Source organism: Gadus chalcogrammus, chromosome 21 (assembly GCF_026213295.1).
Source record: "Gadus chalcogrammus isolate NIFS_2021 chromosome 21, NIFS_Gcha_1.0, whole genome shotgun sequence".
In the NCBI taxonomy this organism is placed as follows: domain Eukaryota; kingdom Metazoa; phylum Chordata; class Actinopteri; order Gadiformes; family Gadidae; genus Gadus; species Gadus chalcogrammus.
The window spans coordinates 3,917,848-3,944,035 of record NC_079432.1 but is presented as its reverse complement, the minus strand read 5'-3'; the positions used below and the strand labels follow the sequence as shown (position 1 = coordinate 3,944,035).

At 46.7% G+C, this 26,188-nt stretch overlaps 2 protein-coding genes across 4 annotated transcripts in view; one reads left to right on the top strand and one right to left on the bottom strand.

Moving 5' to 3' along the window:
- Positions 1 to 43: 43 nt before the first annotated feature.
- ptk2bb (protein tyrosine kinase 2 beta, b) lies at positions 44 to 20,979 on the top strand. Of its 3 annotated transcripts, none has more exons than XM_056580997.1 (31): positions 44 to 300; positions 4,338 to 4,576; positions 5,016 to 5,194; positions 5,815 to 5,902; positions 6,799 to 6,878; positions 7,367 to 7,429; positions 7,560 to 7,614; positions 7,943 to 8,083; positions 8,251 to 8,325; positions 8,708 to 8,809; positions 9,315 to 9,432; positions 9,814 to 9,853; positions 9,973 to 10,004; positions 10,520 to 10,564; positions 10,662 to 10,759; positions 10,983 to 11,064; positions 11,617 to 11,717; positions 12,161 to 12,276; positions 12,639 to 12,739; positions 12,862 to 12,951; positions 13,360 to 13,564; positions 14,665 to 14,773; positions 15,098 to 15,157; positions 15,357 to 15,479; positions 16,081 to 16,233; positions 16,447 to 16,482; positions 16,914 to 16,938; positions 17,047 to 17,081; positions 17,804 to 17,938; positions 18,287 to 18,367; positions 18,955 to 20,979. In XM_056580997.1, the coding sequence occupies exons 2-31, from the start codon at positions 4,373 to 4,375 to the stop codon at positions 19,174 to 19,176; spliced, it is 2,994 nt and encodes a 997-aa protein (XP_056436972.1). In that variant the 5' UTR covers positions 44 to 300; positions 4,338 to 4,372; the 3' UTR covers positions 19,177 to 20,979. The 3 variants fall into 3 exon arrangements, with proteins under 3 accessions (XP_056436972.1, XP_056436971.1, XP_056436970.1); XM_056580996.1 differs by having other exon boundaries at positions 45 to 300; positions 17,807 to 17,938; positions 18,955 to 20,977; XM_056580995.1 differs by lacking the exon at positions 44 to 300 and adding an exon at positions 2,156 to 2,481 and having other exon boundaries at positions 18,955 to 20,978.
- The window catches only part of chrna2b (cholinergic receptor, nicotinic, alpha 2b (neuronal)), a 10,522-nt gene continuing 4,078 nt past the window's right edge, over positions 19,745 to 26,188 (bottom strand). The window contains exons 3-6 of the mRNA XM_056581017.1: positions 25,841 to 25,885; positions 25,379 to 25,488; positions 23,046 to 24,288; positions 19,745 to 22,349 (exon numbers count right to left, since the gene is read on the bottom strand). Of these exons, the coding sequence (XP_056436992.1) occupies positions 22,224 to 22,349; positions 23,046 to 24,288; positions 25,379 to 25,488; positions 25,841 to 25,885 (1,524 nt within the window). The 3' untranslated portion in view covers positions 19,745 to 22,223. The remainder of the gene's footprint in view (positions 22,350 to 23,045; positions 24,289 to 25,378; positions 25,489 to 25,840; positions 25,886 to 26,188) is intronic.

The following is a 26,188-nucleotide window of genomic DNA, read 5'->3' as shown; positions in this document are numbered from 1 at the left end:
TTCAGGAGTATAGAGGTGATGATTAACCTAGCAGGCTGCCATGTTGAGCGTACCTGGGCGGTTCAGGGGGATAGAGGATATACCTCGTTGGTCGCCATGTTGAGCGTACCTGAGCGGTTCAGGAGGAAGTAGCGCGCTCCCTGGAGGACAGAGGTGAGGGAGTGGCTTTGAGAATACCTGCCAGCTCGGGCTCAGATTCGGAAAGCTCCCAGCTCCCAACGGTCCGTTAGCGACCATTCGCTTTTTTTTTTTCAATAACCCTTGTATATATTTTTTAAAAGAAGATAAAGACCATATCAGGTAAGAGCTAGAGTTATTTTACTAAATGCATTGATGTCAACAGTTGTCAACTATGGACTGGGACACTTCAAGCGAGTTGTTAAAAAAGGCTCCTTAGCCAACAACACGCATAACCTATGCGTGCCTAACCCTAACCCTTCACATTAGGTTATTATTGCGTTTAAACAGAAGTATTATCTGTTGCACTACATGCATTTGAAGGGGAAAGGTGTTGACTTTACCAGGAGTAGCCCAGTTAAGCAAAGCTTAGAAAAGAACTAAACTGCACCATTATGTGCGAGTTGTGTTGATGTAGCTTCACTGCCTCCATATGTGTCATGGCGTGATATATTCCAATTGCTGTGATAATAATATGAACATTAATGTGGGATATCTATACAGTCCTTCCAACACCTCCTTTGGGTTGGAAGGGGAAGAGACGCGCAGGGTTTCCTCCTCAGAGCAAGTCTGTGCAGGTGGTGAGTGGCGCGGCTGCATTCCACTGGGGTCGTGACGTAGAAACAAGTAGACCCCTTTTTTAGGCCTTACCGGGTAAGATGGGTCCATTTTTGTACGTGTTGCCATTCTGGGCAATGGTCAAAAGTAGGGAAAGCAAATGGCAAATTGATTTAAAGAATCAGTGGATTTTCAGAGCAGACATGTTGTCTTTATTTTTACCAGGGGACTCACTTGGCTTTCATGATCTTCCTTGATCGTCCTTTTTTGGGGTGAAACGTTTCATTTAAAGTTTTCAATGTTTACATTTACATTTACATTCAGGGCATTTAGCACACGCTTTTATCCAAAGCGACTTACAATAAGGAAATTTGTCGGAAGAAAGAGAAGAACAACAATATATCGCTGTCGGTACTGTAAGGATGTTCTAGACCAAAGTGCCAGGCACCAACAGTTGTATAGTTAACCCATTCCCTGTATAAAACAAAGCTAGGATGATTTCCATTGAGGATCAGTGTGCGTACTAACCGTGGACTCTCATGGCTGTAGGCTGTTACAAGGATGAAGCGTAGGCTTGTTGTTTCAGAGAGGGGTATCTGTCTGTACACACTAAATCAAAGTCTGCTGGGTTGTTGTGTTGAAAGAGCGTGTGATAAAAATCACCCACTGGAAACTGCTGTTGCCATAACAACTCAAGTGGGTTTTGTGTGAGGAGGAGTGCAAATAAATGATTGTGTTTTTGCTGAAGGAGGCAAACACTCTTACTATCTTACTATTAGTGTGTGACAATTCCACACAACATGGAACAACACACAAACTTCCCCTTGGGCGAATGTTTCGTTCATGCAGTCTGCTTTCTCTGTTTCTTTCCTCTCTCCCTTCCCTATCTTTGGGTCCTTCGGCTTGGCGGTTGCCTGTGAGAGCTTGCACACGTCTGTTATCTGAAAATTATCACCGAACACAAAAGCCGCTCATTTGACGTTACAACTGAAATCTGAAGGGAGGGACCAAAATGGATACCGTAATGTAAACACGAAAAACTAGAAAACTAGCCACAATGTTACACACATTAAACATCTATCATCTGACTTTAAGGAGTTGCAGACATCTGCTTTCAGACATCTTTGGTCCTTGTTTGTAAAGGTCTCTATCCTAGTGGTTTCATTAATCGCTGATATTCCATATGGCTGTGGTATTTATACTGCTGTAAGTCAACCTCAGCATGGCAGCTGATGTATTCGGTCATTCATCGCTTCTCCTCGACTCTTCTGCCTCTTTTATTCCCAGGTGGGCGTGCAAGCTGGAGATCTCTCTCTCTCTCACTCTCTGTTGTTTCTCTCTCTTGCTCTCTCTCCTGTTCTCTCGTTCTCTCTCTCTCTCTCTCTCTCTCTCTCTCTCTGCTCTCTCTCACAACAGACAGACACACACACACACACACACACACACACACACACACACACACACACACACACACACACACACACACACACACACACACACACACACACACACACAAATAGTCCCGTCCAGGAATTCTCAGCCTGAGCCTAACCAAACACTGCCTTTGCTTCTCCAACAACAACGTCCAGGCCTGCTGGTACAGTCTAGCTGCCTGACAATGCAGCTGTAAAAAAAGACTTTCACGCACACACACACACACACCTCACATTTATGCAGAAAACTGTTTGTCAAGAGAGCGTTTATGACCGGTGAAGGCTCTAGGTCGCGAGTGGAAGATACTGCAAGGTGGGTGCATTGTAAAGACTATTCATGACTTGAATTTACTCAACACTTTGTGTGCGAGGTGAATTGCGTCAACACAGCCTTCCTTTCCAGGGATTGACAGACCAGATGCCTTGACCCTTGAAGTGTCTCAAAATGTATAGTTGTTAGGGATTTCCATTTGTACTCTGTGTTTTCAGACCTGAGTGCCAAGAGTAGACATGTTGCTATTCTGAGCTAGATGCTATTGAATGGAATGGTTGATTGATCATGATTGCCCCGTGAAGGCCTGGATGTGTATCCATTGTTTTTTTTGTTGTTGTAACGCGCCACTGCAGAAAACTTGAGTCTGACAATCGTGTTTGTATATTTTCTAGTAGCCCCGGGTGTTTGCCAAAATCGTGTCTCAGGAATGCATCGCCTGAGAACCGTTCAAAGTCTCATCCAGACCAGCACAAACACGAACAGCGCCACGCACAGATCTTCACGGTCGACATGCTTGTTTTTTGAAAGACCCCTATGTGTACAACAGAACGGAGAGTGGTTGTGAAACCGAATCTAATGTGCAGAGAGAAAAAAACATTTCCTAACGGTGCTTTGGTCTGGCTGTGTTTGTGGGGTTTTCTTGTTTGTTTACGGTTTACTGGCAATGATCCCTTTGATACGGTTTTGTAGTGCTTTTGCTCATTTTGTGTGTCAGGTTGTAAAGCAGATTACATGTCTGATATAAACGTTCTCAGGTAGCGAATGTCTCTAGACAGAATCGTGTGCAGTGAGTTAAAGTCCTCAGATTGACAGTTTAATGTTATGAATCACACAGGCCCTGGCTTGATTCAACTGGTGGGAAAGAATGTGATCTCCATAGCAATACCGAAACTCGTGTGTATGACTTTAATACCAGGTGTTGAAAATATGACACGAATAAAAGGGTTGTTCTTTTTTTAACCAATTGCGGTCTTATTTTGCACATAATGATGTGTCACTGAGTGATATCTTACAGCCTTGGTTTCCTGTTAGCTTTGCTTCATAGCCGACGCGATCCTTTCAAAGGCAGACCAGATCCCCTATCTTTGCTATATTCCTTTTTTAATGAATTTAAGCCATTTAATCCTCTACCGATTCAGAGCTTACATGTTTTGTCATCAGACGGCTACTGAGCTAATTCCTTCATCAATCATTTTGACAACCTTTTTTTCCCTAGCTGATGTGTTTAAGGAGATTTGCATATTTATACGTTTTTTGAAACCAAACCATTTAAAGGCCCCCCATTTACCACCAGATGTGCTGTCGTTTACTACCCACCACACATTTCAAAATAAAGTGTCATCACAAGCGGGAGTGTCCACAAAAACGTATGATGAATGGATCAGCCAAGGTGGCTGGTTGACCCATCCGTCCATCATACATCTGGTTGACACATGCCCATGTGTGATGTCACTCACTTCAACAGGGTCGATTTTCAGGTGTGAGATGCAATGAGACTTCCTCTATTTGACTAAAGGCTAATAGTTACCAAACAATAGGCTTGTGATGGTTAGTCAACATCACAACTGCTCGGCCTGTTGCTCATTTGATCCCATCGAGTTCGAGCAACTAGGTTGCTAGTCTGACACCCCCCGGCTCCTCCTAGTAGAGTCTCGAGGTGTCCCTGAGCGAGATGCCTCACCCTAACTGATCTCGACGAGCTGGCTGTCACCTTGCATGGTTGACTCCGCCGTGTGTGTGTGAATGTGTGTATGAAGAACGCTTTGGATAACAGCGTCTGGTAAAATGTAAAATGAAATGTAAAACATAAAATGGTAGTAATAGGCCAGTAACCTCATAGAGACCCATGGCTGGCCTGCTGTGACCCCTAGGCTGTTTTGTTGTGTCTCTGCTAGGATGATGTGGGAATGAGGGCCACCCTACCCTGAGAATGTATGAGGTTATGTCCGGGGACACGAGAACGCTGTCCTGGAAGGTTCCCAGTCCAGGTGCAAACCATTCTCCCATCAGCCCCGAGACCGGCATCACGGGAGATGGAGGCCCCGTCAAGATTCTCAAGGTCTGCTTCTCCACCAACAACAACCTGGGCAAGAACTTCAAGCTGGTCAAATGTGACTCCTCCACGCAGATCAGGGTAAGAAGAAAACGTTCCAAAATGAGTTAGATGAAACAAAAATAAGAAGTTATTCATAGGCGGAGCTATTCATAGGCGAAGCACTGTATTATCCATCTCCTCCAAATATGTACCTTTGTGCAAGTTGACTCTTTAGTCATTGAACATATGCCTTTGTTAATTTTTCTTTTATTTGTTGGGTTCTGTATCCCTCATGTCTAAAGCGCCATGGGCCCTGAATGTTGTGGGGGGCTGAAAAATCGACTGAGTTATTTATTATCATTATAAATGATTTCAGATAATCCACAATCTGAGACGCCACAAATATCAGCGCTGTCATCATGTCAGCTGTCCCGTTTAGCAGGGGGTGCCTCTCGGGGAGGCGGGGGGGGTATGCCACCGGGCATCACCGCGGGCACGGCGCTGTCTGGCTGATAATCCCCCGTACCTTCCCAACCAGGGGATCATCCAGTCCATCCTGGGCAGCGGGCGGCTGGGGCCCAACATCCTGCACAGCGCCTGCTACGGCCTGCTGCTGACCCACCTGAAGTCTGAGGACCTCCACTGGCTCCACCCCGACCTGACGGTGGAGGAGGTGGAGCAGCGCTACGAGAGCCAGCATGCAGAGGCCGAGTGGAGGTGGGACAGGGGCGGGGCGAGGGTGGAGGTCTGGTCTGGGCTTTGGCTGTCGTGATGTGTTTGATAACGCCGTGTTTGTGTGTCGGTGTGTGTGTGTGTGTTATTGTTCATTGGTGTTTGTGTTTGTGTGTGGGTTATTGTTCAGTGGTGTGTGTGTGTGCGTGTGTGTAATGTGTGTATGTGATTATTGTGTGTGTCTGTGTGTGTTATTGTTCAGTGGTGTGTGTGTAATGTGTGTATGTGATTATTGTGTGTGTCTGTGTGTGTTTGTGTGTTATTGTTCAGTGGTGTGTGTGCGTGTGTGTGTGCGTGTCTGTTATATGCGTATGTTGGTGTGTGTGTGTGATTCAGATTCATTCGTTTTAGGTTGGCGTGTGTCTGTACGTATATGGTTGCGTGCTATTATGCCAGTGTGCCTCTATATTTATTCGCAAATGCAGAATATGTGATAATGTGTGTTTGCACTCTCAATACCTTGTGTTTCCGGTGTTTTTACACTGCATTCATCTTCTGTTCCTGCGAGTCGATGCGACTGTGCTAATGACCACCTGAAGCTGATGAGTTGCATCTCGTGGGTTGCCGACGGACGGTGACGCGTGTTTGCTCCTCCCCCGTGATAGGTACGACCTGCGGATCCGCTACATCCCAGTGAACTTCCTAGAGAAGTTCGACCAGGACAGGACCACCTTGTTCTACTTCTACAGACAGGTACCAAACAGGACCACACTGCATTGCTACTGGCTCAGCTCAACAGGTAGAGCCGATGGACTTGACCTGGAAGGTTGCTAGTTCGATCCCCGGCTTCTCCTAGCTGAGTGCTGAGGTGTCTCTCAGCAAGAGACCGAACCCTCGCTACTCCCAACGAGCTGGCTGTCGTCTTGCATGGTTGACTACGCTGTGAATGTGTGAATGTGTCTCCTAGCTGAGTGTTGATGTGTCCCTGAGCACTGCACCTCAGCCTCACTGCTCCTGACAAGCTGGCTGTCGCCGTGCATCGTTAACTCCGCAGTCGGTGTGTGAATGTTTGAATGTGAGCACCAATGTTTGTATCCCCTGCTCCTCCTCCACACGAGCGTCGAGGTGTCCCTGAGCAAGACACCCAAACCTCGGTGCTCCTGACGAGCTGGCTGTCGCCATGCGTGGTCGACTACGCCTTCGGCGTGTGAATGTGTGTGCGAATGGTTGTAAGTCGCTTTGGATAAAAGCTTCTGCTGAATGCCCTGAATGTAAATGGTACCACTTAGCCAGCTGTTCACAAGCATGGAGATGGCTTTACTTGATGTATTGAGTGGGGGCTGTGCTCTGTTTACGTTGCTGTTAATGTAATGTTTGTTGATTTAATGGCTATCGTATTGTAAAGGAGGGCGGTGTTAAAAAGATACACACTACAAACTAAATGCATGATAAATACAAACCCTTATAATGAATAGTGAAGTGATATTAATGTGTTTTGTATAAGCATTGCATTAATATTGCTAATTATAATAAAAGTAAGCCTCCCATAAATATTGTGTATTTAACACATTATTAATGAACTAATCCAATCACAGAGACATGATAATAAGGACACCTGTCTGACCTGCTGGGTGTCCTGACCCCCACAGGTACGCACTGAATACATGGAGATCCACGCCTCCAAGGTCAGCGACGGCATGGCCATGCAGCTGGGCTGTCTGGAGATCAGGTGGGGGCCACGACCTTCCACATTCTACATTCCGTATTCTACGTTCTGTCCTCTTCGCTCTGCGTTCTACATTCTGTTCTTTACATTCCACACACTACTCTACATTGTGTACCTATGTGCCACATTCTACATTTGATGTTTCTACATTCCACATCCACTTTCTCAGTTTCCTTTTGGATATTAATAAAGTGGTATCTTACACATTCTTTCAACCCTCTTGCCTGTGCTTAAACACCAAAGGTATTTTAGGATAACCCAAAGACCCAGAGGCCAAGCTTGTATAGGTGGTGTTATGTTTCTTTCTATATGCATTTTTACTTTAGATACATTTTCTATCCATCTATTTCTTTTGAATTCCTTATCTTATCTCATTCTAATTTCTAGATATATTCCTGAACAATTCAAATGCAAGATAAGATTGCTGGCCTTGTGTTCTCAAGGGATCAAAAAAGACTTCTTTGTTGAAGCCCCTTCCTTTCCTCCGGCAGGAGGTTCTACAAAGACATGAACGCCAAGGGGCTGGAGAAGAGGTCCAACTTTGAGCTGCTAGAGTGAGTGTCCCTCTTCAACACACTGGATCACCGCACACATTTACGGTACTTAAAACTGCTGTAAATGACGGCTGTGTTGTACACTGTATTCTAAATCCATCTTCTGCCTTTGTCTGGTCCACGAATGAAGGAAAGAAGTGGGTCTAGAGCTCTTCTTTCCCAAGAATCTGATCGACAGCATGAAGGTGTGTGTCCTTTACAGCGAAACACAGACACAACAGAAACACACAAAAGAAGCACCAATGTTGGTGTCCCCTTTCCTCATCCTCATCCACATGTTGCCTCATCCTCATCCTCATCCACATGTTGCCTCATCCTCATCCTCCTTCCTTTTTATAGAAAAGAAAACTGTTTAGGAAAGGGGAGGGAATTCTTCCTTGACCTTTTTATAGGGCTGAGGTTCGAGTGCGGGCGTCCCCTCCCATGGTCCTCTAAAGCCCCTCTGAGACTCGGATGGAGGTGTGTTGTGACCTGACCTGCCGTGTGCTCGCCCCCCCCCCCCCCCCCCTCTAGTCCAAGCACCTGAGGAAGCAGATCCAGCAGACCTTCCAGCAGTACGCCACGCTCAAGGAAGAGGAGTGCATGCGCAAGTTCTTCGTGGCCCTCAGGGAGGTGGTGAACTACGACGAGGAGGTGTTCCCCTGTGAGCTTGTGGTGAGCAGCACTCAGAAGAAGCCCAGGGAGGGGGGGGGGTGGGGGGGGGGAAGGGCGGCGGGGAAATACATAACCACCGACCCAGGGGTTCCCCACCTGGTGATTGAGAATCAGATTTGCCCGTTTTTTGTTTTTGTTTATTTGTCTCCCTGTCCCGCTGCGAACAGCAAGGCTGGAGCCTGGCCGTGGAGCTGGTCATCGGCGCACGGGGCATCCGCCAACGCCAGCAGAAAGACGCCGCGGTACGCTTGACCACACACACACACACACACACAGGCATCTCCTACTGAATATTCAGGGGCTATCACTCCTGTTATACTGGCCATATAAGCAGGGTGACGGAGGAGGAGGATGCAGCCACTGCGACAGTTGTGTCTTCTGCTCGGGTTGCTGTTCAGCAGCGTTAATAAAAACGTGCTGACGAAGAATAGCTTTTACAACCCAAGTGTCTCCGTAATATCTCCGCAGCCATCGAGCCATACCGTGTGCCTGATTGAACACCATTATGCCGGGCACCATGTTTTTCAGTGCATGACTGCTCCACTCATTAAAACGTCCCATTTATTCACTCTCCCCCCGTCCCCCCGTCCCCCCCTACAACCGCTCCCCCCCCCAAACCCCCAGCCAGTGTTTCTCGCAGACTTCAAACACATCAAAAGCATCAAATGCTTAGCCCAGAACGACGGCAAGGCGCTCGTTACCCTGGAGGTGGAGGGAGTCAGACAAGTGAGTATCGCCCACAGCTGTTTATTCCAAACCTTCTTTGGTGCACTCCTCAGGTAGATGACCTGCAGACAAACTAATACTGGGTTCTTTGTTTCTCTGTATATTTCTTGCAAAAGACAGAACCATTATATTATCGTGATCGTGATTGGGTTTGATAGTCTTACCTGTAATAAAACATCATGCTTAATTTGAATTAACAGTCAACAGCTATGATTTTATTTCTCTGACATAAATCCAGATTGTTAATGTATCTTGATCAATTTTGACATTTGCTAGTCTAATTATTTTTTGATAATCTTTCGAATTACAGACTCTCTCTCTCCATATTGTAAAATTCAGTGTTGTCCCTCTATCTGTTTACAACTAAACTGTGAGAGAGTTGTTTATATTGCAACACATTTCCTGCTCGGTAGCAATGGCTATCCTTCTGATCTTTTTTCTTGATATTAGTGTCTCTTACCCCAGACTGTTCAGTTCTGTTCTTATCGTTTCTTTCCGATAACAGACTCTCTCGATCAACACGGCCACGTTCGCCATGGCGGAGAACATGGCCGACCTGATCGACGGCTACTGGCGCCTGGAGAAGGGAACGGAAGAGTCGTGCATCTCCCGGCCAAATAAAGGTGTGTGTGTGTGTGTGTGTGTGTGTGTGTGTGTGTGTGTGTGTGTGTGTGTGTGTGTGTGTGTGTGTGTGTGTGTGTGTGTGTGTGTGTGTGTGTGTGTGTGTGATAGCGGCAGCAGTGAGCTTTGAGATAGTGAGTCTCTTTTTTATTTATTTTTTCATTTAGTTGCCAGTATAATAGCAGTTGCTTAAGCTAGCATTGCTAGCAGAAGCTAGCTGGGCCTTAGCTAGCTACAGTTTGGTTGTTATGGTTACCATGTTGCACATTGAGGCTTGATCAACACTGTTTGTGCCTAAAATACTTTTAAGTCGTGAAGTTTGAGTTGTGTGTTGAAGTGTTGATCATTAAAATACCAATGTGCATCATGTCTTCAACCGTTAGACGTCAACACACAGAGCTCCCTACCTGAGATTCCAAAGGAGTGAGTAAACCTTTCATTTACCTCTGTGTTGAGTTCCTCTTTATTTACTGTGGTTGTACTTTTGAAACAAAGATGCGTGACTGACCTATCTCTCACTTCCTGTTTGGGTTGCCAAGCAGCAAAGAGTCAAGCAACTTCAGATACAGCATGGGTGAGTTGATAATAATATTGAAAATAATTTATTGCAATCTGTTTCAAAACTTTTTCTGTTTTTTTTTTCCTTACAAACAAAGTGATATTCTGTCACGTAGTCTGTTGGAGACAAATGTATATTCGTAGTTCTCTCTCTCAAGTCATGACCGGTCTCCTGTGAGAGAATAGAGAGGCCATATATCCTATATCCTCCTATTGTCAGTGGCCTTAATGAAAATGTATGGACTTGCACCTGTGATGTGTGAAAACTGTACTGATGGAAATGCCAGCCATCGACCGCTTGTTGCTTTTCCACTTTTGTTCTCGAGAAGTGAAAACGTGTGGTCTCTGTGTACCCTAAATTGTTCGCAGTTCGGGCTAGTTGAGGTTAATCTGAAAGTGGAACATTGTCGCGTCTTTCGGTGTTGGAAGTACCTTGTCTGAAATACTTCCAAAATCTAAAAAGCTTTTTTTTCCTCAGTATATATATAATAGTAAAAAAGCTCAAAAAATGCATTGTCCTTCACTTTTCAGGTTCCGATATTTACTGTGAGATTATGGATGAAAGGCCCAAATCTGGTATGCAAAAACTATGTTAATATCTAGTATCTTTTCAATTGAATAAATAAATAAAAAAATGTTGAATGTTGTTTTCCTCTTGCCCGGAATCCTCAAGCGGTGAAATACGGGATCGACCGCGCTGACATCTCTCTCGGACAGATCCTGGGCTCCGGCTTCTTCGGCGAAGTGTATGAAGGAGTTTACAAAAACCTTGTACGTCTACCATTTTTACAAACACGTTGTACGTTTATGATCTTTACAAACACATTGTACGTTTACGATTTTTAACAAACACATTGTACGTTTCAGATCTTTACAAACACGTTGTACGTTTATTATCTTTACAAACACATTGTACGTTTGAGTAAGAGTAATTAAAAAGTCTTAACTTCTGAGATAGCTGACGAGTCTGCTTTTTCTCGGTTTGTTTGGGCAGAATGGAGACAAGACAAGTGTGGCAGTGAAGACCTGCAAAGACTGCTCCCCGGATGTCATGGAGAAGTTCATGAGTGAAGCATGTGTGTAGCGGACCACAACCATAACAGCAGTGTAGGGACACAAAGGGATTTACCCAGAATGCTCTGCATGAGCCAGTACATGGGCCAGTACATGGGCCAGTAACTTAGGTACAACCATCATTGTGCCACTTAGAAACCGATCTCCACAGCATGAACACATACATCGAGAGGGATAGGATTGAGCAGCTTCAACGATGATAATATACTATAAATACTCATCAGAATTAGCATATTATAATAACAACTACTTTACATATGGAGGATTTTTAAATACAGGACAGAATGGGATGTATTATCCAAGTTAGGTCAAATAACATAAAGCAGCTACAGAAGAGATTCAAAGAGCAGCATATGCTAATGACCAAAGCTAATAATAATGATAACAACGACGCCAACGGGTTTGTGTGTGTGTGTGTCCGCGAGCGTGTGTGTGTGTGTGTGTGTGTGTGTGTGTGTGTGTGTGTGTGTGTGTGTGTGTGTGTGTGTGTGTGTGTGTGTGTGTGTGTGTGTGTGTGTGTGTGTGTGTGTGTGTGTGTGTGTGTGTGTGCGTAGTGATTATGAAGAACCTCAACCACCCAAACATCGTGAAGCTGATCGGGATCATAGAGGACGACCCTGTGTGGATTGTGATGGAGCTCTACCCCTTTGGAGAGGTGTGTGATGATCAGCGATGGTCTCTCTCTCTCCTTCTCTCTCCTCTCCCTGTCTCACGCTCTGTTTCTCGCTCTCTCGCTCTGTTTTTCTCTCTTTCTCTCTACTCTCTTTCTCTCTATATCTCTCGCTCGGTTTGTCTCTCTCCCTCGCTCTTTCTCTCTCCCTTGCTCTCTCGCGCTCTTTGTCCCTCGTTCGGTTGGACTCTCCCCTCCCTCCCTCCCCATTTGGACTAGCGCGGTAACGCTCGTCTTTGCTAGCTATTAAATAATTATAGAAAAAGCTATTCAAGCTCGTTAATGAGCAGGGAGACAGACGAGGGCAGCTTGCTCAAGGATACCGACAGGTAGGCCGCAGGTAGCGCGGTTCAAACCCAGAACCCTTCGACTAGGGAGTTGAACCCCCATCCTCCGCCCTCCTTGCGTAACGCTTGCCCCTCCTTCAGCTGGGGAGCTACCTGGCAAAGAAGCAGGACGAGCTGACCAACATCACCCTGGTGCTGTTCAGCCTGCAGATCTGCAAGGCACTGGTGTACCTGGGAGGGGTCAATATGGTGCACAGGTGAGATGTTACAAACCCTGTTTTTAGTCCTCTGTTTCCAGCTGGGTCTTAGTTATGTTTTAGAGGAGTAGTTCGTCTTAGAGTCACCTGGGAGCTTAGAGTTTAGAGCTTGGATCAGACCAATGCTTGAACAGAACTGCAACGAGGAATATAATCACGTGAATAGCAATATTCCTTGTTCGCAGACTCACCTGAGTGACATGTCATTAAATGGGTGAATTAAAAATAAATCCCAATAAAAACATAGAATATATGTAAAAATGTGCTCTCAAAAGTCAACGCATTGTGAAGTTGACCAGGGGAATGGAGTCCACTATCAACCAGCCTCTGACTGTAGTGCTGCATCCTTCTCGTGGTGACAGAGACATCGCGGTGCGCAACGTGCTGGTGGCCAGCGCCGACTGTGTGAAGCTGGGGGACTTTGGCCTCTCCAGGTACATAGAGGAGGAGGAGTACTACAAAGGTAGGACCGCGCTCTTATCACCGCAATGCATTGTGGGTGTGAGTCGGCTGGGCATGTGTGTCTACTGTTATCCGCTGTACACCGATTAGTATCCGTGATTTTCCCGAATGGTTTCTCCACAGCCTCTGTGACGCGGCTGCCCATCAAATGGATGGCTCCAGAATCGATTAACTTCAGGCGCTTCACATCGGCTAGCGATGTCTGGATGTTTGGTGAGTTTTAATAGCACCACTGTGAGACCCTTTTTTAACAGAACCATCTAGTTTCATAATTTTACAATTTGATTTAATTGTATTATTCACTATACCCTGTTCATTGTGACTAGGACATGTACCCTATATCCTGTCTCTCCTTGTGTTTAATTAGTGTGTGTGTTTGTGCGCGCCCTTGTGTTGGTTTGTGTGTTTAATATGTGTGTGTTTATGTCCCTCTGCGTGTGTTTGCTTGCGTGCATACGTGTTTCTGCCTGTGTGTGTGTGTGTGTGTGTGTGTGTGTGTGTGTGTGTGTGTGTGTGTGTGTGTGTGTGTGTGTGTGTGTGTGTGTGTGTGTGTGTGTGTGTGTGTGTGTGTGTGTGTGTGTGTGTGTGTTCCCGCGCATCCCTCCCTCCGTGCCCCCCAAGCCGTGTGTCTGTGGGAGATCCTGAGTCGGGGCCAGCAGCCGTTCTTCTGGCTGGAGAACCGGGACGTGATCAACCAGCTGGAGCAGGGCATCCGCCTGCCCAAACCGGAGCAGTGCCCCCCGGCCCTCTACTCCCTCATGACCCGCTGCTGGTCCTACGACCCCCGGGAGAGACCCACCTTCACCGACCTGGTCATCAAGATCAGGTGACGACCGCATGTTAAAGGCACCCAGTGCAACTTTATGTAAACATTCAATGAAAAATAAACATTCAATTTCTAGTCTTTTTTACACGTAGTAAGTTTCAATAACTCCATACCATTACATATCGACATTCAAGGAGCAAAGATGAGACGTCGCTGTGTGGTGAGAACTGATAGAAAATCGTAAACAACAACAATCGCCGGTGGGGAGAAGCCATTTTTCCATTGACTGGAAGCCTGCTTTATTTATTGTAGGTTACAAAAAATAAAGAAAATGGCGGCATTGTTGTTGTTATCGATTTTCTATCAGTTCTCACCACACAACGACGTCTCATCTTTGCTGCTTGAATGTCGGTATGTAATGGTATGGAGTTATTGAAACTTACTACGTGTAAAAAAGACTAGAAATTGAATGTTTATTTTTAAGCCTCGAAAGTTGCACTGGGTGCCTTTAACACACTCGGAGACACTGACCGCATGTTAACACACTCAGAGACACTGACCGCATGTTAATACACTCAGAGACACTGACCGCATGTTAATACACTCAGAGACACTGACCACATGTTAATACACTCAGAGACACTGACCACATGTTAATACACTCAGAGACACTGACCGCATGTTAATACACTCAGAGACACTGACCACATGTTAATACACTCAGAGACACTGACCACATGTTAATACACTCAGAGACACTGACCGCATGTTAATACACTCAGAGACACTGACCACATGTTAATACACTCAGAGACACTGACCACATGTTAATACACTCAGAGACACTGACCACATGCTAATACACTCAGAGACACTGACCGCATGTTAATACACTCAGAGACACTGACCGCATGTTAATACAGTCAGAGACACTGACCGCATGTTAATACACTCAGAGACACTGACCACATGTTAATACACTCAGAGACACTGACCACATGTTAATACACTCAGAGACCCCCCTACACTGGGCTGGTGGTCAGACCTTCACTCAGAGACCCCCTTCAGGGTCCCACCTCTGTACAGGGCCTCCCCTGGTTGTCATAGTGAGGTCTTCAGATTCTTGTTCAGATCACTAAATGCCTGTTTGACCCTCCCAGCGACGTGCACAACATGGAGATTGAGCAGGACGTCGAGAGGCAGAGGGACCGAGCTCGGACCACCAAGGTCTTCGAGAGCAAGTTCAACTTCAACGAGCCCCCGCCCAAGGTAGGAAACTACACAATGTGATGAACACAAAGCAAACCACAGGCCAAACCACACTCCTGAATCCACTACACAATGTGATGAACACAAAGCAAACCACAGGCCAAACCACACTCCTGAATCCACTACACAATATGATGACGACAAACATCAGACCACACACACAAATCCACTATGCAATACGATGACAACAAACATCAGACCACACTCCCAAATTTCGAACCAGACGCACAAATACACTACACACGTCAACACACAACAGTCTTCTCGTCACTGTGTTCTGACATTGAACGTTCCCTCTCGGTTTTCCCCCTGATTCCTCCTCAGCCGTCCAGGATGAAACCCGGGCGATTCGGCAACATGCTGAGCATCGGACTTCACATTCAGGTCGGCGGACGGATTGAACTCCATTTTAATTTCGGTCACAGTTGATTCAACAGAATAGGCCTTATTTAAAACCAACCACTAACCCTTTACAATTATCTCATCCGCACAAATGAAAGATAAGTAGGGAATAAAATAAAGCAAGTCATGCTAAAAAAGTAAAAGGATTAAGTTTGAATATTAATGGGATATCTTCTTTCAGCTGAACGAAGCACTTTGTGCCAGCTCCCCTGACCTGGCTAGCCCGTCTAACTACCAGTCCCCCTTGGACTCCATGAACGCGCTGATGCCGCCCGCGCTGTCGCCACGACGACGCAGCATGGGGGTGAGTCTGACCTCTCGTATGAATTAATTGTTGGACTTTCGAAATTATTTCTGCTTTTGTTTTAGCATTGTGGAATCTCCAAAGAAAATGGGATGAGTCGTCTTTGCTTTCCGAACTGTCTTGTCAACGGTTTTAATTTGGGAATCTCTGAAATTCCGAAATAAAATGTGCCCAACCATCTTCTTTCTTCACGACTTCGCTTTAAAATTCTTTATGGTAAGATGTTTGATTGACCTTATTTTTCATATCGTTGTAGACGGTTTGCCTTTTAAAAACTCTTTGAACGAATCTTAAGTCTTAAGTCTTTATGGTGTCAGATCCTCCACTAGATCTGGCGTCCTGTTGTGACATCACTACAGGGTCCATTTTTAAACAGAACCCGTAACGGCTAATCAAATTCAACTCTCTGTTCTCTCAAAAAATCAAAACAATAACAAATTAACAAAAACAAAGAACAAAAAAATACTCAAAACCCCGCAAAAAGCGGAACAACAACACGAAAAAGGCACCAAGATCGCAAAGGCTTGTCATCTCGACCCAGATCGTATCCCTCTACACAATAACAACCAAGCGATCCTCCTGCTCTTCCCCGCTCCGCCAGGAGGGGGAGTTCCCCAGGGTGGAGGCCAGCAGCAAGGAGGAGGCCCAGCGGCTCTGGCAGCAGGAGCGCGACCACAGGCACGACACGCTGCGCCGCCAGAAGAGGGAGATGGCGGAGGACGAGCAGTGGCTGGAGAAGGAGGAGCGACTCCTGGTGCGAAACAGAGCCCCGTCTTCGTCTTCGTCTTCGTCCCTAGCCGGCGTCGACCGTCTCTCTCTCTCCCTCGTTTTCCACCCCCCCCGCTCCCGGAAGCCCTCCCGTTCTCGCCGCCCCGCCAGTTTTACTCTGTGTTACCCGCCGGTGTCGCTGCCGTCGCGGGGGTCCAAGATCGTATTCTGTAACAGCAGACTGCCTGTTCTCTTGCAGGACCCCATGGGATCGGAGGAGGGCCCCCCCACTGCGGTAGGTACCCATGAGCAAAGCCGCCCTGGCCCCTTGCCCGCTCCTTAATGACGTGTATCCCATGACCCCACATGGGTCACGACCCACTCCTGGGTCACGAACCAGTCATGGGCTCACAACAACCCCCTCATGGGTCATTATCCCCTCCTGGGGCACGCTGCCCCTCATAGGCCACGACCCCCTCATGGGTTTAAGACCCCCTCATGGGTTTAAGACCCCCTCAAGGGTCACGACCCACTTAAGGGTCACAAACTCCAAACGGGTCTCGTCCCACTGATGGCCGGGTCACGACCCATTCCTGGGTCACAACCCCTGATGGGTCTGGACTCTCGACCGACAGATATAGAACCACTGGTGTGCATTGTCGTGGATACTAAAGACTGGTTCTGTCACCGCTCCCCAGTAACGCTCTTTGTCTTTTCTTTGCTCAGTCAGCGGACGCGGAGGAGGAACATGGTGAGTGATCGGATTCAAAATGGCGCCGTCATTGAACAGGTTATCTTCTCTGGTCTTGATTTGCGTTAAACCCGTTTCCATTTTCGTCCTTCTCCCTTCGTACCCCAGCACCTCCGGAGAAGCCCCCCCGTCTCACTGCACAGGTAGCTACCAAGCTAGTCCTCATAGCACGTTGGCTAAGCTAGAATGTCAGCTTAGCTTGTTAGCATGGTACTGCCTTCTTGTAACACTGAAAATGCAGAAAGACTATTTAAGAATATAGTGAATTAACATAATAGATTCCAGGGCAGGTGATTCAATGACTAGGGTGTTTGAATTCCAGCCCAAAGGTACTGGGTTTGATCCCCAATGTCCACAGCCTGCATGTAGGGAACCTTGAGGAAGACGCCCACTACACCCACCTGCTTTTTAATAACTTGTATCTCGATTCACTGTGAGAAGCTGTGGATGAAGCCTGCTAAAATACAATCCTATGTATTTTATTCACTACATTCCACGAAACATAGCCTCTTGCCAAACTGTTGTTGTCTCAGTTGTCAGTTGACTCTCCATCTCTGTCTCTGTCTATCTGTCTCTGTCCGTGTGTCTCTCTCCCTGGGCATCTGTCTGTATCTTTCTGTTTGTCTCTCTCTCTGTCTCTCTCTCCGTCTCTGTCCGTCTGCCTCTCTGTCCGTCTGTATCTCTGTCCGTCTGTCTCTCTGTCCGTCTGTCTCTCTCCGTCTGTCTTACTCTTGCTGACGCTCTCTCTCTGTCTCTGCCTGTCTCTCTATCTGTCTGTCTGTCTGTCTGTCTCTCTCTCTCTCCCTCCCTCCCTCTGTCTCTCTCTCTCCCTCTCTCCCTCCCTCCCTCTGTCTCTCTCCTTCAGCAGGCCCCTACTGCAGAGCTGGACCGGTCCGGGGACAAGGTGTACCAGTCTGTGATGGACCTGGTCAAGGTGGTGGTGGAGCTCAAGAACGACATCCCCAGCATGCACCCCGACGAGTACATCGGCATCGTCAAGGTACGTCAGACACACAGCCTCTGCTTTATGAGACAAAGCTTTTCATTGGTCGGGAATGAATCTCAACCAACCATAGTGCTGCTATTATTTGTCTGGTCTTCATCCTTTCATTCTCTACGTCCATCAATTCATATTGAATATTATTACGTGAACTAACTATTCATTAACGCATGCATTCTCATCCTCACGTAACATAACATGAATTAATGAATTGTGTTCATAATCTAATTATTTCAGGACTTATTCATTATGTAATTAATGAATCCAATCATTCTTTCATTGGTTCATTAAATCTCCTAATTCACTCATCCGATAATTCATTCATTAGTTCTTTCCCTTTGTGTGCAGTCTGTCGGGATGACCCTGCGGGATCTGATCCACAGTGTGGATGAGCTCATGCCCACCATCCATGAGTCTGTACGGACAGAGGTACCGGACGCCATCTTGTTTTCTCTCCCCTAGCCTTCCACTGAATTGTGCTGCTCTGAGGGATTATCTAGGTTTTTTAAATGTTAATGTCTGTAATATCATGTGCTTTTCCTCGCGCATTCTTTTTTTCTAATAAAATTTGCATTTATACAATAACTATATAATTATATGTAATAGTTTGCTCGCCAATTGAATGTATTGAAATATAATTTAAACATTACATTTCTCTCTCTCCCTCTCTCCCCAATATCTATTTCTGTCTCCCACCACGACTCTGTCTCTCTTTCTCTATCCCAACCCTCTCCATGTCTCTCCCTCCAACCCCCTCTCTCTCCCACACCCTCCCAATCCCTCTCTCCCCCTCTCCCCATCTCTCTCCAACCTTACTCCCTGTTTTTCTTTCCCCCTACTCTGTATATCTCTCCCCCCTATCTCTCTCAAACTCTCTCTCCTCCACGACCCCCTCCTCTCCTTTCTATTCCCATCTTTCTCTCCCCCCAATCTCTCCATCTCTCTCTCCTGCCCAACACCCTCCCCCTATATCTCTCTCTCCCCCTCCCTCCTCCTCCCCCCCCCCTCATTTGCAGCTGGAGGGCACCCAGAAGCTGCTGAACAACGACATGGCGGAGCTGATCAGCAAGATGCGTCTAGCCCAGCAGAACGCCATCACCTCGCTGAAGGAGGAGTGCAAGAAGCAGATGCTGGCGGCTGCGCACACACTCGCCATCGACGGCAAGAACATGCTGGACGCCGTGGACCAGGGGCGGGTCAGGGCCAACCAGGCCAAGCCCAAACCCATGGACTCGTAGTGGGGTACACTGTGAAGCAGCTCTAGGGTGGTGGTGGTGGTGGTGGTGGTGGTGGTTTGTCCCCACACACACCACCACCTACAAACCTGAGCCCTCAAGCCTGAAAGCACGTTGATGTAAGAGTGTTCTGCTTCCGCAACATCAATTCTAGTTTTGGCTGAAAGGTCGGACATGGATGCCATTGGTCGGGGATTTGTGTTGTCCATTCTGAGAAACGTTGTCAACTTTTTTCGGGAACATGGTTGATGTTGCCTCACAACGCACGTAAGAAGCAGTACACTCTTGTATTGGAACATAGCCGAGCGGGGCGGTTGTCCCTGAAGCCTGGTTCATACTATCGCCCACATCGGAGAAAAGGGGCGGGTACAGATTCTGCGTCCCAAATGTGGATGCTAGCAGGCCGGGGGGAGGAGCGGTTTAAACAAGCAGTGGCTCTGATATTTTCAGTTCAAGATTTGTTTTCTTTGGAAAAAACGGTACCTGTTTGAATAACTTTTTTAGATAAATCAACTCCATCAGCAAACTTTTCCTCTCTTGTAGATATTAAAGTTTTCGTACAACCCCCATATTTAATTTGATGGAAAAAGGAAAAAAAACTAAATAAAATATGCAACATTTTACACATAATCTGCAGAATAGTTCTGCTATTGATACAGCCTTAGTCATTTTTATATAAAATGTGAGACTTTATTCTTCGTTAAAAATGAGAAAATACTGATCGAGACATTTATACAATACTTGGAAAATATTTTCTATATCGACCTTGAGTGCCTTTCTATGTGGATGCATTATATGTCATCATCTTCATCATCAATATTATGTCATCACAACATTGGAATTAATGAAATAAAACTGTAAATGATATTGGTAACACTCCATGTCTGTAAACAACATTAATAAGCTATTAGTGAATGATGAATTACATGAATGTGTTATCATATTAGAAACATGTGTATCATTACTGATACTGTTGATGGAGGACTGAAGTGTATCAAATATAAAACATGTTTTATGAGGTATGACTGTATGTATTCAATCGCTGATTGGCATTTTGTGTGATTTTGTGTGTGTGTTTTCTGTGGCGCTTTAAATATGTAATGGGACATTTGTTATGGGGTGCGTTATCGTTTCATCATGACCTCATAGCTGGTTAGATATGTGAACAGAAATGATTGTGTTACCAATAAATCACACCTACATACGATCGCTCATTATGTAGGCATGGGAAAATAATGTGAAAGCAGCAGTCATAGACAAACATCTAATAAACGCATGTGTTTATTAAATGTTGGTTTAAATGATAAATATAGTATAAAAATGTGTAATAAATAAGTCAGAAAAATAATAAAATAAATACATATTCATCTTTTTTTATCAGAAGCAGCAGCAAAGTGAGTCATTCAGTAGAAGTAGAAAATAACTTAATACAGACATTAATATACAAAAACATCTCTACCAACAATTGAATTGACACATTCACCAACATGTTTTGCCATTCAGCGTATCCCCGGCCCAATTAACAATGAAAATAAAAGCTATTACTAGCTGACAAATTCAGCAATGGTTGAAAGAGTACCCAACGCACATTATGGGTCCAATCTAGAATCTAAACATACCATGGGCCCTATTTTAACGGTCTGAAACGCAAGTGAGAAGAGCCAACCGCAAGTAGCTTTCCGGGCGGTTCTATGGCGATGTTGCTATTTTACCGGCGCAAAAATGACTCTTGCGCCCGACGCAAATCTAAAATGGGTTGGTCTGAAGTAGCCTAATTACCTAATTTTAGGCCTAATTTTACACATACACACACGCGCGCCCGCATTCATTCATTCTTTTTAACTCACTCGCGGTAAAACAATGTTTTCTCACGATCAAATACTCATCAATCCTAAAAGTTATGGGCATGTACACGATGTCTGTGTCAAGAAAATATGTGTTTGCTGTACGGTGTTTGCAGATGCATTGATTTAAAAGTACAACTTATTACGGCTGTATCATCTGTTCTTTCCCAAATAATTTACGAAGAATGTGTGGCTAGGTAGATGAGAGAAGCAAAGTGTATGTGCGAGCTGCACAAGCAACATTATGCATGCGCCCTTAAAATAGCATCTGAACAACGCGCCACTGCCTTTAAACCAGGTATTTCCTGGTTTGTGGCGGAATTGTTTTCTGAAACTGCAAAATAGCACCAGGGAACGTTTGCGCCAGAACACGCCTCCTCCTTTTGCCGAACCGCCCCTTGGGGCGCAAGATCATTCCCTAATTTACAGACGCGTGACGCAGGAGGGAATAGAACGCTCTGCGCCAGTTGCAAACTAGCAATGACACATGCGCCAGTGAGAAAGTCAATTGCGCCGGATGCAAGATAGGGCCCCATATGTTTTTTAGGTATTTCATGTAATGCCAGAGGACGAACGCTTGAAAGAGCCTGGCCTGTCTGCTCCCGGTCGCTCCCGGTCAAAGGCCACTGACGCATGGAGATGACGAGCTGCGCACGGTCTCTTATTCCATCGGGTCACGGAGGGGAGCGGACAGCGCAGTACAACAATGCATTCGTCCGACAGAAATGTTTCCCGCTCAAGGGAACTCCGGGAGAGATCCAGGGTGTTGCTGCAGCCACTGAGAACTCAAACAAAATGCCATTGGGCACGTCTTCATCAAAGCCACTAGCCAGGACCGACCGGCTTTTTGGGGTAATTATTTTGTTTCTGTGTGTGTGAGTATGGTAATGATCAGGATCCAGAGGTGGAAGACAAAAAAAACAAGCTGAGTTTGGGCCCTGCCCACCAAATCGGCTCCTGGTAGACCGCGCCACTGACCGGTTCAACTCCTCCACAGTCCAGGAATGTTTCCAAACCACAGATTCCGGCCACAACACTCAAGGGGTCAACAATGTCCGGGATCCTCAGGTCAGGTCTTTTGAAACAGATCCATCACCAGTTAAGCCTGCGTAACACAACTCTTATCCAGGGACCTGCCGTACTTTCTCCCCAGCAGAGGTCATAGGTCACCAGTGGCGGTGGTGCTGGGGACGGAGGCCACCTCTTCTAGATCATTCCGGCCAGCCAGGGCGGGAGGAAAAGGCCAATGGTGCCCAGTAGGCACACGATGATGAACATCCACAGGAAGATGCGGTCGATCACCATGGCAACGTACTTCCAGTCTTCCTTCACCTGTGCGGTCGAGGAGGAGGTATTGAGTATTGAGTATCGGTGAAAGAGTATCGTAAAAAATTGAAACACTGCTGGAACATCTAGAACATATCCTATTGTTTAAATCAATATTCATAAAAATGGATAATGTGTCAGGTTCCACTTAAACTATTAATCTAACTGTCCCCTTTATAACTATCTAACTAAACAGAACTAATTATCTTAGCTAATAATGAGACTATTCATAGAATATAAATAAAAAAATATGAATACAATGTCATTTATGACATTGAGTTTTGTTTAGTATGGGCAAAACCGGTTGTAATTTTTTATTTTGAGGCGGCAGGGGGTTTTGACGCAGCTAAAGTTACCTATAAAGTAACTTGTATTCAAATTCAAATTCAAAAAAACTTTATTTGTCCCCAGGGGGCAATTGAGGAAATTGTTGTAATCTATCTTAGTTACTTTTAAAATCAAGTAAAGTAACTAAGTTACTATTTTAAGGAGTAACTTGTATCGGATTACTTTTTCAAGGTAACTGTGGCAACACTGGCCCTAGACCCTACATGGCTCCGCCCAGACCCCCCGTGGCTCCGCCCAGACCCTTCCAGGCTCCGCCCAGACCCTTCGTGGCTCCGCCCAGACCCCCGTGACTCCGCCCAGACCCCCCGTGACTCCGCCCAGACCCCCCCTTGACTCCGCCCAGACCCTACTCACACTGAAGTCGGCGTCCTCGGCGCGGAGGTGGTCGGCGATGTAGAGCACGCCCTCCAGCGCCCGCATCACGCCTGGTGACAGCAGGAAGGACGACTCCCCCGGCGTCGCCTCCTCGCCGAGGGAACCCGTCTTTTGGACGCACAAGGGCGGCAGGTCGAGGCCGCTGGCCGGGGGGAGCAGGGGAGGAGGAGGAGGAGGAGGAGGAGGAGGAGGAGGAGCAGCAGGAGGAGGCGTGGACCCGGGCGGACGCGGCGACGGCGGCCGGAAGGAGAAGTACGAGGTCAGCTTGCCCAGCTCCAGCTCCTCGTAGCACCTCCTCTCGGGGTCGTCCTTCGCCGTGGTCAGCGTCGTGGTCGTGGTCGTCGTGGACTCCGCCGTCGCCGTCGTCGCCATGGCGCCCGCCTCCTTCAGCCAGGTGGCCGACGTGCTGAGGCAGCGAGCCCCGCCGCTGCCGTCGTCGTGACGACCCTTCCTCCCCCACGCCGCCGCCGCCCCCGTCTCCCGCCGCAGCGTGATCAGCCGCCGCCGCCGCCCATCCGGCGCCGGTCGCCGCATGAACAGCCAGCGGGGGATGAGGTCCAGGAACACGCGGTGCACCCAGAGGGGCATCTGGTGCGTGCCCGGCGAGCGGTGGTGCACGTTGAGCACGAAGACGGTGATGACGATGCTGAGCGTGACGAAGATCATGGTGAAGAGCAGGTACTCGCCGATGAGCGGGATGACCAGCGAGGTGGACGGGATGATCTCGGTGATGAGCAGCAGGAACACGGTGAGCGACAGCAGCACCGAGATGCACAGAGTGATCTTCTCGCCGCAGTCCGACGGCAGGTAGAACACCAGCACGGTCAGGCAGGAGATGAGCAGGCAGGGGATGATGAGGTTGATGGTGTAGAAGAGGGGCAGCCGGCGGATGATGAAGAAGTAGGTGATGTCCGGGTAGATCTCGTGGCAGCAGTCGTACTTCTTGGTGTTGTAGGTGCCCACCGCGTTGATGATGGCCCACTCGCCGCTCTCCCAGTAGTTGCTGAGGTCCACCGCCACCTCGATGGGCTCCAGGTCGATCTTGGCCTTGTCGTAGGTCCACGAGCCGAACTTCATCTTGCAGTTCTGCTGGTCGAAGGGGAAGAAGGTGACGTCGATGCTGCACGACGACTTGTAGATGGCCGGCGGCACCCAGCGCACCTTGCCCGTGTGGAACAGGTGCGCCTTGGTCATGTGGGTCACGGCGAACTCCCCGTCGGCACTGCGGGATTGAGAGGGGAAGAAGGGAGGTTAGGATGGGGTCGTGGAGGTCGGCGACGTTGAGTAGATCCATCACAAGTCAAAGTAAGAGCTGATCGATTTAACCAGTTAACTAGCGCCAGGGTCTAACTGCTTAACTGGTTAAATCAAGCTCTTATTGTGACCTAATTAACTGGTTAAATCACTGGGATTAGGCCAATCCTTAGCATGTTTCATCCAATTACATTAAACGATGTACGATCCCTATTTCGATGCCGTTAATGGTGATGTGTTTGCCGCCCAAACATAAAGAATGACGGTATGGAGAAGTCAAGGCCGTTAAATAACCTCCCCCTATTTAAAAGCACAGAAGCGAAGGACATTTAAGTAGAAATATATTTGGTAGCGTTGCGCTTCAGTGACGTTTGTGACTAAACGATGCAGTTAACTTCTCATCGGCCCGTTGGAAGAACCATTATGTTCTTAAGTGATCCCCTATTCAGATCAATTTAGGTTCCTTGTTCCGAATCGAGGACCAGCCCACCCTGGTTCATCCCGTTAAACGGTGATAACGACCGCGGCAGATGGATGACAAATCCTTGGCATCACATCTTTCTCAGGCTCCCTCATCCTTCCCCTCAGATCGCGATTGAACCCTCTCAATGAAGTGGAACCACGTCGTAAAACTTTAATTAGTCTGAAATGAATTAGCTTGGTGGGGAAATGTGGTGGCGGTGTGATTTAGTAGCGCGCTCTGATATACACTTCACCAAATCCATAGTTAAGCTACTTAATTTAACATTTTATTGCTGCTTGATACATTTGTGTAATGTGTTGGAAATAAGAAGGAGCCGCATGGTTTGCTGCATCGGCCACTAGATGGCGCCATTGTCATTGTTCCAACGGTATTAGACGGTATTTAAATCTCAACACTGAAAAGAAAATAAGGTCGAAAGTCTCTTGCTTTATCTGATTTTTAAAAAACATTACAGACAACACGGATTTCAGTGCAATGCTAACTGTAAAAAAGACTGGTATAAAAGTGACAACAGCCTTCTTATGAATGATTTGAATCTCTGTGAATGTTTTGAAGCGTCCTTCCGTCTACTCACTTGTTGTAGAGGACGATGTCAGGCACCCAGATCAGCTCTGAGGGCACCCTGATGGACGTCACGTTGTCGTAGTCGGACGGGTTCCAGCTCAGCTTGTAGTCGTTCCATTCCTGGGTGAACCACGGAGAGACCAGTCATTATTAGCCGGTTTCACTGATCACTTCCTTATGGAAATATACTCTCCAACACTTTCATGATTTTATGCACCGATGCGCATAATTGAATACATTATTCAAAAGTTTGTAATAATGCTGAAAACATTTTTCCTACATAAAAGTAATTTAAACTTTTGAATTAAGTATTATCTAATCTGTATCGGTTGATAACATCTCATTCCCAAACACTAGAAACAGATTGTTGCTCCTCATCATGTTAAGGGATGTCTTCAATAAGCCAAACATGCAGCAACAAAGTAGGCATCATTCTTTAAACCGGAGTTTTCATTAAGTTCCTAGTCCTCACTTGTTTCAGCCACACATTGGTGGTCATCATCTGGTTCTTTTCATCCTGAGAACGACAGAAAGACAAAGTTAATAGAGACGTGAACGACAGAGAGGAGATGGCGTTAATAGAGACGGGAATGACACAGAGGGACAGTGTGTCTCTGTCTTTACAGAGACAGAGCGGGGCCAGTCCTTGACAATAGAAACAGGTTTCATTGCAGTTCCGTGATTGATGTGGAACACTGCGAGAGAGTTATCGGTAGAGTTGGGTCACACTTAATGCAGTTATCACCGTTCTGCTGCCACTGCCGGGAAAAGGACAGATAGGCGGACGGACAGACAGAGATGCAGACCCTGTCTGTCTTCA

Excerpts from the sequence above, each read along its gene's own strand:
- ptk2bb (XM_056580997.1), top strand. The coding sequence starts at position 4,373 with ATGTATGAGGTTATGTCCGGGGACACGAGAACGCTGTCCTGGAAGGTT. Across the intron at positions 10,565-10,661 it reads GGATGAAAGGCCCAAATCTG|CGGTGAAATACGGGATCGAC; the intron begins GTATGCAAAAAC and ends GGAATCCTCAAG. Across the intron at positions 15,480-16,080 it reads CACGACGACGCAGCATGGGG|GAGGGGGAGTTCCCCAGGGT; the intron begins GTGAGTCTGACC and ends CCGCTCCGCCAG.